The 13,575-nt window shown below is 40.5% G+C and overlaps 1 protein-coding gene across 3 annotated transcripts in view; it reads right to left on the bottom strand.

The window, feature by feature from the left end:
- fgfrl1a (fibroblast growth factor receptor like 1a) overlaps positions 1 to 13,575 on the bottom strand; it is a 71,902-nt gene that overhangs the window by 42,625 nt on the left and 15,702 nt on the right. For 2 of the 3 annotated variants that reach the window (XM_085415220.1, XM_085415228.1), the window contains exons 3-4: positions 1,642 to 1,914; positions 35 to 94 (exon numbers count right to left, since the gene is read on the bottom strand). In XM_085415220.1, the coding sequence (XP_085271346.1) occupies positions 35 to 94; positions 1,642 to 1,914 (333 nt within the window). The remainder of the gene's footprint in view (positions 1 to 34; positions 95 to 1,641; positions 1,915 to 13,575) is intronic. The other variant, XM_085415234.1, reaches the window with a different exon arrangement.

The following is a 13,575-nucleotide window of genomic DNA, read 5'->3' as shown; positions in this document are numbered from 1 at the left end:
AACAACTACTGCTCCATGCTCTGAGCATCCTTACCAATGTAGATTGATCCAGCTACGAAAACAGTTTCCAGAGTCTGCAAGCCACGATCATTTTCTATTGGAAACATACAAGTTACATTACCCTGCTTGGATTTTTAATTAATTACATGTACATGTACATGCATGCAAAACTCTCAAGCCAATCCTTGCTGCTCTAATGAGCTTGAAAGTCAATATATTGTATGACTGTCTACTTTTGCACAGTTTACTTTGCTTTAAGTGGAAAGGATCCTATTCTCAAGTTTTGATGTTGTAATTCACAGGATTGGTTCTCATTACCAGTGAGACTGACAAACACATAATATACATACATTTGCCCAATTAACTGTGCATAGCATGAACGTGTGTGTGCATATGTGAAGTGAGTGAAAGGGACAGTGAATGAGGGAGGGGAGAAGGGGGCAGCAGCTGCTTGCCTGGATGACCTCAGCGGCAGCTGTTGCCCCCCAACCCTTCCACCACCGCCCCCGCCCTCTGTATGCCAGCTTGCCTTTGAAGTTCAGGTCAAGACCGATGCAGCTTTGAATGCATACCGATAATAATTACAGGAAAATAAAAGGATATTTTCGACCGGCAATATGCAAATTTATGGAAAACTGGGACTGAAACTGTATTGTTGACACTATAACCGAAATTCAGACCTGTCATTTCAATGATAATAAAATCTATGCTGTATCTATAGGAAGAAAATCTTCATATTCATTGATAGATAAAACGCTGCATCATTAGGTTTTCTGCGAGTGTTGTGTTGTCTAAGATTTCAACCTGGCTCCTGTTAACTTTGGTGCATGACTTAATTTCAAATTGAAGATACTTTTGTCCTTTTAAAACACCGAATGAATGAATTTGCATCGGAGCATTTCACTCAACCCAGTCTTTGAAGTGCCGACGCAGTATAGAGAGTACAGCTTTAGTCAGATTCTCTGGAACGCTATGCAGCCTTAATCACTCTGCTGGCATCCACTCTACTGACTGAAACCTGACACACACACACACACACGCGCGCACGCACACACAGAGACACACACAAAATCGGGTGGCATGTGCACAATGTCGTGGAATGAAGCGCGCGCGCACACAGACGGGTGTGGAGGTTCACCGGCACACAGACCCAGACACACGAGCAGGCAAAGACAGAGGCTTGCATGTGTAAATGTACGCTGACACACTGTCCTTCCAACAGGTATTTTGTTTACATGGATAAGAGTTGAGGGAAGTGGTTATTTGAGTCCATGTACATAAAATAAAATACACACTTGTATTTGTGCAACAAGGTTGTCAGAGGAGTCACAGACTACTGCCTCCACATAACAGCTCACCCACCCAGACACTAACAACAATACAGCCTTCTGGGCATTGTATAGGAAAAAGAAACATGGCACAACAAAGCCTCTTTTATAGTGACATTAACATTGAGACGCACACACAGATGAGGAATTTCCATGCCTCCGGACTAACAGTTTGCATCGCCTGCACTGGTGCAACTCAATTTTACATTTACCATTTACTTGAAGCACAAAATGATTCATTTCGTGCTCAAACAGTTCTACTACGTAATTCATCCAAAGGTTCACATTGATGTCTCATGCACCAAACACTTACCTATCACAATAAGTGTGTAGTTGACATTTACGCTGCCAAACCCATTGGTGGCCTTACAGATGTAAGTTCCTGCATCGTCCATCTCCACCTCCTTAATACGCAGAGCGTGCTGTGACACCCTGAACCGTGTCCAGCCCCTGTGGATGTTGCGGCCATCTTTGGTCCACATGATGAGGGGAGGGGGGTCACCCTCCACAGGGCAGGGCAGCTTAACCGTGCGACCCAGACGTGCGCTCTGCCGATGGTTCACCCGCTCTGACACCCTGGGGGGACCTTGAGGGTAGAAGAAAAATGAAAACTTTAGTACCGGTAGTAGCATCAGCAGTAAATTCAGCCTGGTTATGTAAGACCTGAATAATTAGTATATTAGTATACTGGGCATGAATGAAGAGTGTGCAACTTGATCTACGAGAAAATGGATCATTCTGACCCCTCCAAGAAAAAGACAAAATACTACAGTTTTGAACAAATTTGTTGTTTGACAAGCTCATAAGTTAGATTATAACTTAAATACAAAATACAATCTAATTATTCCAGGAAGTTCAAGAAGTAAGTTTACTCCTTGGTAAATTTACAGTCTTAAAAGCATCCATTGGAAGCAAACACAAAGCCAATTAGTAAGTTTAATATCATTTGATATGCCACACTGACACGAAGCCAGGCATGACCTTGACCGCTCGGTAGCCGCTCTACTGTGAAATAGCACACTAGGAAAACAAAAGGGATTAAAGTAGCCTGATCGAATTGGAAAGGTGGGAGGAAATGATGGAGAGAAATGGAGGGGACAGAACAAAGAGAGGGGGGGAGAAACAGAGGAAGGAAAGAGGGAAGGTAAGAGGAGAAGCGAGGAGGAAATGAATAAGGGAATAAGGGAGTATGGAATTTAAGGGAGTAAGTCTGCGAAGAGAAAGGGAATGAAATACGAGTGAATAGGACAGTCAGGCATACAAAGAAAGACAAACAGAAACACAGAGAGGTGGAAGCAGGAGTGGCGTGGGAGTTAACTCGTTTCTGAGCATCTCTGTTTGACCTTGCATTACTCCCTTTAGGTTAAAACAATACTCTCTAAATATAGCAATAAAAACACACAGTAGGCCACCATGTAGCAAACAATTTCCCAGCAAACAACAAAAGGCAATTGCAAGAAAATCCACCCTTAAACAACTAACTTCAGGTCACGTCCTGTAGGTTAAACATGTGAAAGAAAGGACAAACGGCGGTCCATGAAAACAGCGCGCCTGACAGACGTTTATCAAATCGATGTGGCCAGATACAGTTCAAACATTTCAGGTGCGTTTAATTCATTGCCCCCTTTGATACTGCTTAAATGTGTGCTTGTCAAAAAATGATTGGTTGGCTGTCGGGAACTTCTTCTTATGCTGTTTTTTGGTTGGCTTGTGATTGTGTTAGAGGTCGTAGTTGATTTTTTGTGCAAGGGAGAAAAGGAGTAGCCTGGTGTGGGGGGTTGAGAGTGAAGAAGAAAAGGCAAAGAAGTGCAGACTGTTTTAAGTGCAATCATAAAAGGTTTTAGGGGTAATCATTATAGTAGCGATCCACTAAGAACAGTGAAAGATTGACTAGTTTTATCACAGCTGGCATTCCAGTTTTTCACTTCTGTGTGGCTGGCGTGAGAAACAGGAGCGACGAGAGCCACAACAGATTATTAAGTGCGGGGCAATCCCAAAATTAAATTGGGTTTTTGAACATTAAGAAAATACATCATTGTCCAGCCGTGGAGCATTGGCGCGCATGACATGCATAAATCATATGACTGTATTTTTAGGCTGAGTGGCATTACACAATCTATATCTCTTTATTTTCTACTAAGTGTGCCAAGTGAAAACCATGAGATGTCACAAGCACTTTTATTAAAACACACTGATTGAAATACACCACAAAAACATAGTTTCCTTACCCTGTTTCAAAATATACGCTCTTCCTGCATGTTGCTAAAGTCTTTCCAGAAAGTGCTAAGGCTAATAAACATGTCCATCTCCAGGCGTCTGTTTACTTGTCTCTTTTCTCATTGCCCACACCTAGACGTGATTCCATAAAAGCCAAATTCCCAGTGAAGCTGTTCTTATTTATATTTATCTTTTTTTAAAGCTCTGGGTACAATTAAACAGTTACTGAACTAAGATGACATTGTCACTGTTCAGTTCAGTCTGAATTCAGTCATTTCAGCAGTGTAGGGGCAGCACGGTGGTTAGCACTGTTGCTGCACAGCAAGAAGGTCCTGAGTTCAATTCCACCATCAGGCTGGGGTCTTTCTGTGTGGAGTTTGCATGTTCTCCCTGTGTTTGAATATGTGAATGAATATGCTGCTGCAACCTGCAGACAGAGGTGTGCCTGTGGTACAAAAGCAACACCTCGTGTGGCTAAAAATGTTGCTAAATGTAGTTTGGAGCATTGAGGAAGATGCATAAGTGAGCTAGGCCTGGTTTAGTTGCTGACTCTGGGGGTGGGGCTTTGTGTGTAGAGAGTGAGAGCAGATTATGGGTTATGGAATGCAACACCAGATTTGTTTAAATATAAAAACAAAAAAAAACCCTTAAAAAGGCTAAGCTGGAACTAGATTCATTCCTTCACTGTGCAGCTGCAGAAGTAGGAGATGAACAAGATGAAGAAAAAAATCCTAAAGAGGTGAGAAGAGAGTTATAAAAATGGGGGAACCGTTACAGTAGTTCCTAGCTTGTGCTAACAAGGAGGGCTGTTATTTAAACATGGAAACAGGATGTGGACACAGTGATGGATGGATGGAAGTGAAATTTGTGAAAAAGACATTAGTCATACAGGTATTCAGAGGAGCCTGCTCTCCTCCAAACTCATCATTCCTGGATAGGGGAATGTGTTCGTTCATCTGTATGGCTTTCTCATTAGGGGCCCGAGAGTTCACTCTTTCTCCTTTTCCTACCCTATACATCTATTCTTTTCTTTCCTGGTAATGTGGTTACATATCGCTGGATCTCTTGGTCTGCTTTTGTTATTTTCTTCTGATATATATCTCTCTGAACACACATAAAATCCATTTTTTCTTTACTTAGTGTGTCTGAAATATTTTCCCATCTTTCTTTTTCTTGCACACATTTACCTCTTTTGATTGGTGGTATTACTGCCACACAATCCTAATTCTCCTTTGTATTTATTTATTTATTTCTATCTTTTTTCTTCCTCTAAGATTGTAATCTTATTCCCCTTACCTCTAAACTACTCCACTACCAATCTTTTTTCTTGTCCGTAACCCCCTCCCTTCATTTTCATTTCCCCTGACATCACTCTTTTCCTTTCTGCCACTCCACTTTGCTCACTCTTTTCCTCTTTCAGCACACTCATTCACGCCGTCCTCTTCGTTCACTGCAGACTCTTTTCTTTTTCTCCCTCTCCTGGCTTTTTCACATTTGCGTGCGCACACGCATACACATACGCACACTTCCTCAATTTTGTCCCCAGGGTATCACAGGAACAGGACCTCTATCCAAACCTCTCAACTTTCGACAGTTAACCTCTTCTACATCTTCCTCCTCTACCTCTAAATTTTCTTCCTTCCCACTCTCTCTCTCCCCAGTGATGGGAACACACGAACAGCAGCCTCTTTTCCTCCTCCTCCTCCCCTGCTCCCAGGTCTTTGACCACAGAAAAGTCTTTTTAAATCTGTCTCTTGGGGGTGAAACTAAAGCAAGTAAAAAAAAAAATCTTTCCTTCTTTTTCACGAGACGCAGTTCAGGTTGTCTATGTACTTCTGCACATGAGGCTCCTATTAAGTAAATGGTAAATACGCAGCTGAAAGTAGGTTTACAAAAATATAATATAAAAACAAAACAAAACATAACCTTCAACAGGAAGAAAAGCATGTGAATTTAAATAAATATAATGCATATTTGTCTTGAATTACGACACCAACGAATGCTAACTGGGGTCAGGAGTGACTAACCATCCAGTCCAAGTCCAGTCACTCGAATAATACTGGAGGTGTGGGTTAGAGATGTGTTGATTTACAAAAAACACAATTTTATTTCACATTGACAAGAAACATCTGCTAAATTGAACCACGGCTCATAAAAAAGAGGTCCTGGAAGACTCCGACAAGAAACATTTGCTTTGCATAAAGTAACTTTAATGGGTGGTAGATATTTATCACTTCACAGTTAGACAAACTGTCTATGAATGCAGAATTTAGTAATGAGTCATCTGCGATGTGCACAAAGAATTCATCTTAAATGAACGCACACTTTTAATGAGATAGAAAAGCAGCTATTTTCCAATTAAAGAAACTTCACTACACACCTGATGTTTACACGGACTGATGTAAACACAAAGTGTAAAAGATTCCTGCACACTGACACCATCCTAATGAAAAAATACTGAACAGGAAGCATCATAATTTGGGAATGCATTGTTGCCTATGGGTCAGAAAAGCTGAAAAAAATCAGCTTTATCAAGGTATTTTATAGCATTAGGTCACTGTGGTTGTCTGCCAGCTGAAGCCCAGTGTAGTTGAGTAAAGCAGTTGGATAGTAAGCCTAAATATTGATGTAAATTGGAAACAGACAGACTTTACTTTTCATCAGTCAGCAACACTGTAGACAGGCCAGGCAGAGCGGTGACTAGAAAGATGCTCGATGTGGACGAGGCTGTGTGTATGTTGAAAAGTGGCCCAGAATAGGGACCCGAATAACAGCGGAGTTCAACACAAATTGGAAAAGCACTAAAAACATAAAATACTGCGTAAGAAGCACAGATGGAGGCTGCATTTTTTTTAACACCTAGTTTTACTTTAGCGCTTTATTTGTTATAACTTTGCTCTTCTTTGCCGCTGGCTGATGGACATAAGCAAGCGCAGCACACAGACTGGTTGTTTGTGACACTGCCCCCTGGTGACAGTAAACATATAGATTATAGTCTGCAAAGTTATCTGTAGGCTGTCTGTAGGACCACCACTTAACCTGAACTTGGGGTCACAGGCTCATTTGTCATTTAGATAAAGACTGGACCACAGTTTACATCCAATCACTGTGAAGACCAGGTCATACTCACAGATCCCATTTACAAACTTTTTCTTAACATTGTATATAGTCAATTACAGTAATTATGAATTTCAGAGTGCCTGAGCATTACTGTCTTATCTTTTTGGGTAGTTGGCATCTTTGAGAAAATTGCAGGGCTTTAAAATGGGCTTCTCTTGCCCACAACTGACTTCCCACAATAATTTAAAGCTCCTTGAAGATAGTTTGTTTGTGCCCACATATGCATAAACAAATGCTCACCCCCTCTCTGTCTGCCCTATGGTTATACAGTACGGAGTATGTAGACAGACTGAATATGCACGTTGGGTATTCTGCAGCTTAACTACAGGAAAATATAGCCCACGTCAGACGCATGCTATTCCTGCAGGGACAGAAGCTTCCTGCTCAGAGCTGCACGATCTCTGCATGGACTGATGGAGAAAGTCTGAAGGCCAAATAAAGAAAAAATTAGTTCATACTGTACATTCTGTTCTTTCAGCAGTTACTCCCAAAACAACGGCAAATGCGAAGCTCAAGTTCCAACCTGGATGATGAATTAGTCTGTATTTGGAGCAAACACATACTTTCATGCACATTAGCTTCATCACTTTAAGCTCTTACTTCTCAAGATAAAATCAGTAAATTTATTCTGGATTTATTTTATGTAAGTTTACACTATCAACAGAATTCCTGGGCAGGTTTGGCTGTTTAGACGGACTATAGCAGTATAATCATCAGTTCTTTAGTAAATCCTAAACTACCCTCACCAAACGATGACCTTATATTCAGACAATATGGGGAATATTAGTTACTGTACTGTAGTTACTGTAAACAAATACTTAGAGTAGTACCTTAATATGCTACAAGCATTTATTTTTTTTAGCAGAAGCTATGTCACGAATAAACTCTCTTTCACCAACTACACCCAATTATCCAATAGCATATGTACTGTGGCACTATACTGACTCATTTGAATCCAGTGCAGTTCAGTTTTATTTAGACAGCGCCAAATCACAACAACGGTTGCCTCTAGGACCTTTATATTGTCAGGTAGACCCTACAATAATAAATACAGAGAAAAACCCAACAATCATATGACCCCCTATGAGCAAGCAGTTTGGCGACAGTGGGAAGGAAAAACTCCCTTTCAACAGGAAGAAACCTCTAGCAGAATCAGGCTCAGGGAGGGGCGGGGCCATCTGCCGTGACCGGTTGGGGTGAGAGAAGGAAGACATGATAAAAGACACGCTGTGAGTTATTAATTCAACAGTATCTTACTCTAATACTCCAAATCTCCACTGTCCAAGCTGGGCATATAGAGAGGTGGAGGTTCTCATGTATAATACATATTATGACACCATCATATTGCCGAGCCACCATCTACCTATGGGCTAAAATTACACATTTTAAAAGTACAAACTTAGAAATGCATCATATGACTTTAATTTTATGACAATGACGTGCAAGTTTGCTCGACAAAACATGTATTATGCATGACATTATGACATCATCACACTGCCTTGTGACTACATTTAAATTTATATACTAGAGCAAGATCTGAGCATTGCAAGGATCCCAAAAAATGGCCTCAGTCGATATAATAGTCTTGTATGTTTGTCTTGTAGTTCTTCTCTGGCTAGTTAGCCCTGATGTAACCGGCCGTGCCCCACAGAAGGTCGAGTAAACTCACCTGGTTTGGCCCCATGTCCATTATTCTATATTCGCTCTAAAATTGGACACTTATTAGCAAAATTAATGCAAATGCAATTAGTTGTTACACTCAAGTACAAACAGACTGTTTTTCTGGCTCTGGGTGCCAAATACCACGAATACACGTCTGTGTTTTCTCACGCTAACATTTTGTGATATGACACAGTGACAAATTAACTCGCAGTTCTAATGTGTTTTGTCTGGTTCTCTATTTTGCATTTGCAGAAATTCGGTGATGATTGCCAGTGCTGTGCTGTTTATTCAAATCAAACTCACGAATGCATTTCACATAAGAATTTAAAAATTACAAATTTTCTTAGCATGGTAAAAATACTATCTATAGCGTAACTAGCATGGCAAAATAAGAGCTGCAAAATATCATCAGAAGTAGAGGAGCAGCATTCAAACATGACTTTTTTTAAAGCGCTAATTTGGTCATTTTTTGTTGTGTTGTATATTTTGGCAGAATGCGGTCGCTGGGGCTGAACCTTTATGTTTTTGATTGAGAGTTCTGGTCTTTTATTGCCCCTAACATTCCAATGGTCTTTGAGTCAGATGGGTTTGCAGAGTCCAACACAACGTTGGTGTTGGCAGGCAAGCGAGACTGGGGCGAGAGGGGAGAGCCGAGGAATGCTTTTCATGGAGAGCTCTTGACAGCGGGACACAGCGCTGATGTACCGATCAAGGTAGAGGTGTGTGAGCATGTGTGTGCATCTGTAAAATATTGTGTGTCTCAAAAGTTTGGAACGCTGCAACACAAACGAATCCTCAGGAGCTCATTGTTATTACCAGGTATGTTTGAAAAGTAACATTTACGTCTTTAGTTCTGCCCTGTACTGTAGTAAAACTTAAGATTTTAAAAACCAAACTCTATGTGTACTTTCCTGCAGTACGCTTCAGTGACAATTTGTCTGTTCTCAGGCTTAAATTACACCAATACTCACAAGTGTGCTATTTATGCCTTTGGAGAAACCTTGCTGTTATTGTTTATAAGCCATATTCCATTATCACATCCATAGTTTCTAAACTGATTATAAACCAACAGGACTTCTTTTTGCGTAAGGCCACATTTAGCCTTTCAGGCAGCTTATTGGACAGAATTAACTCACAAAAAACTGAAATCTCACTTATCCTCTTCCTTCTTTTTCACTGACACAAACGCACAAACATAAAATAAGTTGATCTTATGTTAATTGAGGCAGAAACTGCAGAGCACAAAGTGTACAATCATTTGTGTATTTCAGGAGCTTTCTCACACAGACGGACACACAGACACTTTCTTCTTGTTCTGACCCATTCACTTCCACTCCATCAGCAGGTCAGCTGCTGCTTGTTACCCCATCCTGACAGTTAACTGTGTGCCTGAGGCTGGCACAACACTGCGGGCTGCACGACACACATACAGTCACACACTTGACGTAAACCAAAAGCATACACTTGTCTCTCTCTCGCTCTCTCACGCACGCACACACAAAAGAAAAACACACAGCGGACAGAAAAACTTTGAGGAATCTGCTGAGTGGTTTGTTCAGCAACTTGATCCCCTCCGCGACTCACACCATCAGTTCCCGAGCGCACACACACACACGCACAATCAAAAGGTGTGAACTTTGGATTATTGCCTTTTCATTTTGCTTTTATAATAGATTTTACAGTTAAATTATACCGTCAGACCTTTCAGAGAGACATGATTTATTTTCTCCTACATGTTCGCACTTTCTTTCTCTTTTTACAGTCTCTGATCTGTCCTTCTCTTTGTGCTCTTTCACTATAGCCTTTCTAATAGCTAGTTATTTTGTTCCGGCTTTCCTCTCTTCTCTCGACTGCACCTGTCTGCCTTTCCCTGGAGGAAAGCTCCTCCATAATCAAAAGTAAGAATCAAGGCTATCACTTAGAAGAAACTTACCAAACAAGTTGCTCAATTACAAAAACAAGGGAAAACTTGAGGTTAAAGATTTGCCCTAACCTTTGTGAAGAAATAAACCCTCAAAACTATACCCAACAATCCCGCTGAACATGAAAACTCTTCACGGTTACCACATAATTATGGACTTCCTTCCAGAAACAACGATCAATATGATCAATGTTCAAATTTCAGATAAATGATCTGAAACCGGGTTCATGCTCCGTTAAGAGGAAAACATTTGCTGGAGAAAAAGATATGACTCATTTATAATGACACACCCCACCCAGGAGAGAGGTATGAAAGCTATTATTTTACTTTACTTAGGTTTAGAGTTTAATAGTAATACATTTTCACTTTGTTTTACATTATGCAGCTGTGAGAAAATGAATGCTGATCAGGTTATTAAAAAGGTTGTCACTCTTCAGACGGCTCACTGGTGCAGCTGCGTGTAATCTAAGGCTCCTAGTTTCTGAACCTTACGCATATGTAATTCAGAAATGAACATATGTCTTCATTTGTAACTATACAGCATTGTATGAGTAACACATTATTGCCTAACTTCAGGCCAAAATCTTGAAAAACATATTAAAATTCCACAGTTTAGCGTTTTTACATGGACCTTACTGACCTAAAGGTAAATGCAGTAAGTATATTAGGTATGCCCTGCAAGATATTTTCAACTGCTCCTTTATTTTTCAAGGGATCGCCACAGCGGATGGATCGGCATGTTTGATTTGGCACAAATTTTACAAAGTATGACCTTCCAACCCTCCCGTTTATCCAGGCTTGGTACTGTGAGTAAACTAGCTTGTGACGCCCTGCGTCTCCTCCCGGTCTTCAATACGTGATTTCTCACATGTAAAGCAACCAGGTCTGTGTTTCTGACAACATTAATATATACAAAAAGTTACATTCATAAGAAATGTTTAAGCAACCATTGAAATTCTGGTCTGTTGAAATATAAACAGTGGAGTAGTTTGAACTCATAGAGAAAAGACAGAAGATACTTGAACATGGAAAAAATGGTATAAGAGGCCTTTGGAGGAAACATGACTGTAAAGTTCTGCAAACCAACAAGAACCTGAGAGCACTTTAAACCTTGAGCATTCTTTTAAAGCTTATAAAGGGCTTTATGAAAACCACATCATGCACAGTATGCACTTGTGAGAGTGGGTGTGCAGGAATACTGTGGGCTAACTACATAACTGCAGACTCAGGGAAGTGAAGAAAAGTACAGTAAGTTAGAAGAAAAAAAAGAAAAGCACTGTGTGAAAGCCAGCGGAGAGGCACCACTCGCGCAGAGTTAAGGGATGAAGCCATGGAAGGATGAACAGAAAGCAAATAATCCACATAAACAGCTACCTGCTAACATTTGAGGATTTACAACTAAGCTGCAGACTGGACGTGCAACTGACATTTTAATGACTACCTGGGGTAAAACTGTGAGAGAATATACTTTAGCCTCTGTAACCCTGTATTTTCTTCGCAACCTGTGAGTTAAAAAGGAAAAAAGAAAAGGTAAAGATTGACAGTGCTGGAGAAATCTTGCAGTCCTGACTTGTTGGAAGGTGATCGTGTAGTTGCTCACGAATGCACAAAACTATGCCCCTCTGTCACTTCTGTCTTTGAATTGCTGGAGATAAAAAGAAGACAGGAAGTACATTAAGATACCGTGTCTATCTCCTGTGACGACAGGGTCTCCAAAACATCCACGTAGCCTGATAAGGTTTGTTTACACAGTTTATGCATGTCATATCTAAACACTAAACAATAGATGCTAGGCCTCAACGAAGGTTAAAGGCCACAAACTTCTAGTTTAGTGTGTGTATTTTTATGCCTTCAAAGTTCAATATCTCCTAATCAGAAGGTTGTCAGCTCAATAACAGCCTGCTCCAGTATTCCAGTGAGTAAGAAATACTGTCTGCTTGAATACTTTAACTACTCAAATAGAGTAAAAAGTATTACCACCATTCCTGGCTGGCCAGTGCATGGTGCAAAGTAAAACACAGAGATGTGCTGAGCCTGAATATGATGGCACACTCAGCTCACTTTCATCCTGATTCAAAACAAACATTTATTTGGTTTTAATAAATGTAACATTGACTTAAAAAGAAAACAACTGTTCAAAAGTTTCAGATCATTTCACTCCAACCTTCAGTACTGAACTCAAACAAACATTCATTAGGCTGCAAAGCCTTTTCCCCAACAGAACAGGAGAGCAGGTGGTCTGATTGTATGCAAGGAATCCAAGGCTGGGGTCAATTTACTTATTTAGTCACAGTCAGGTTACAGTCACTGTGAACATAACTTTGCAACGACCCAGGCACCAACAAAAGGAACACTATTTACACGTACAGTACGTGGCAAAAAACATTCATTTATAGTCTACAAATCTCTGTAAAATAGCCACTGTAAATATATACATCTGTATCTTGTGTGTCTTTTTGTGTTACGCCTTACAGATAAGCCAAGACATAGTTGACGTAAGATAAGAAATAGTTAACACGCTTGATTAGGTGCACATTTGGGTGAATGTGTGTAAAGCAAAGCGATGTCCTCGACCTGGCATTTATCAACATTCTGGAGGCAGACACTGTTACTCATTAACAGCGAGTGATAACGAATGCACACACACACACACACACACACACACACACACACACACACACACACACACACACACACACACACACACACACACACACACACACACACACACACACACACACACACACGCGGTACCACCTGTGTTAAGCACCTGATTTCAGTGGTAGAAAGCAGACTATTTACTCTAAGGGAGCCATCCATATTGACATAACTATAAAAACAAGAGACGAGGGATAAGCGAGGGCGCAAGAAAGAGAGCAATAGTCATAAAAATAGCTTATAGCTCCCCACGTTGTGAAAGGATGAAGATTTAGACAATTCAGTGATTTCAGAGCGATTTGTCATAAAACATAAAAAGAGAATTTGGGTATTTCATCATTTCCATTACACAATATTGTTGGTCATCATCGCTAATGTAAGAAGATAAAACTCTACCATGCCAAGAAAAAACAAAAAATCCAAGAGCAACGATTCCCGCCACCTTTTTCCAGACTCAAGTTCATTTAAAGGTGAACTGAAGAAATGACCTGTAGTCAATGCAATACAAAGGCTTATGCATTGAAGACTCTGTGAAGGCAACGTCAGTGTTGAATGGTTTAGCGACATATGCTGCCATCCTGGCAACATGATTTTCAGGGAAAGTCTTGGTTATTTCGGCAAGACCGTGCCATATCTGCACATAGCATAACATCAATGGCTTCATAATAA

The sequence above is a fragment of the Rhamphochromis longiceps genome, linkage group LG2 (genome assembly GCF_057381845.1).
Source record: "Rhamphochromis longiceps isolate RC_006_pf linkage group LG2, R_longiceps_female_GT1.1, whole genome shotgun sequence".
Classification (NCBI taxonomy): Eukaryota; Metazoa; Chordata; class Actinopteri; order Cichliformes; family Cichlidae; genus Rhamphochromis; species Rhamphochromis longiceps.
This window is presented reverse-complemented; position numbering and strand designations above follow the sequence as displayed.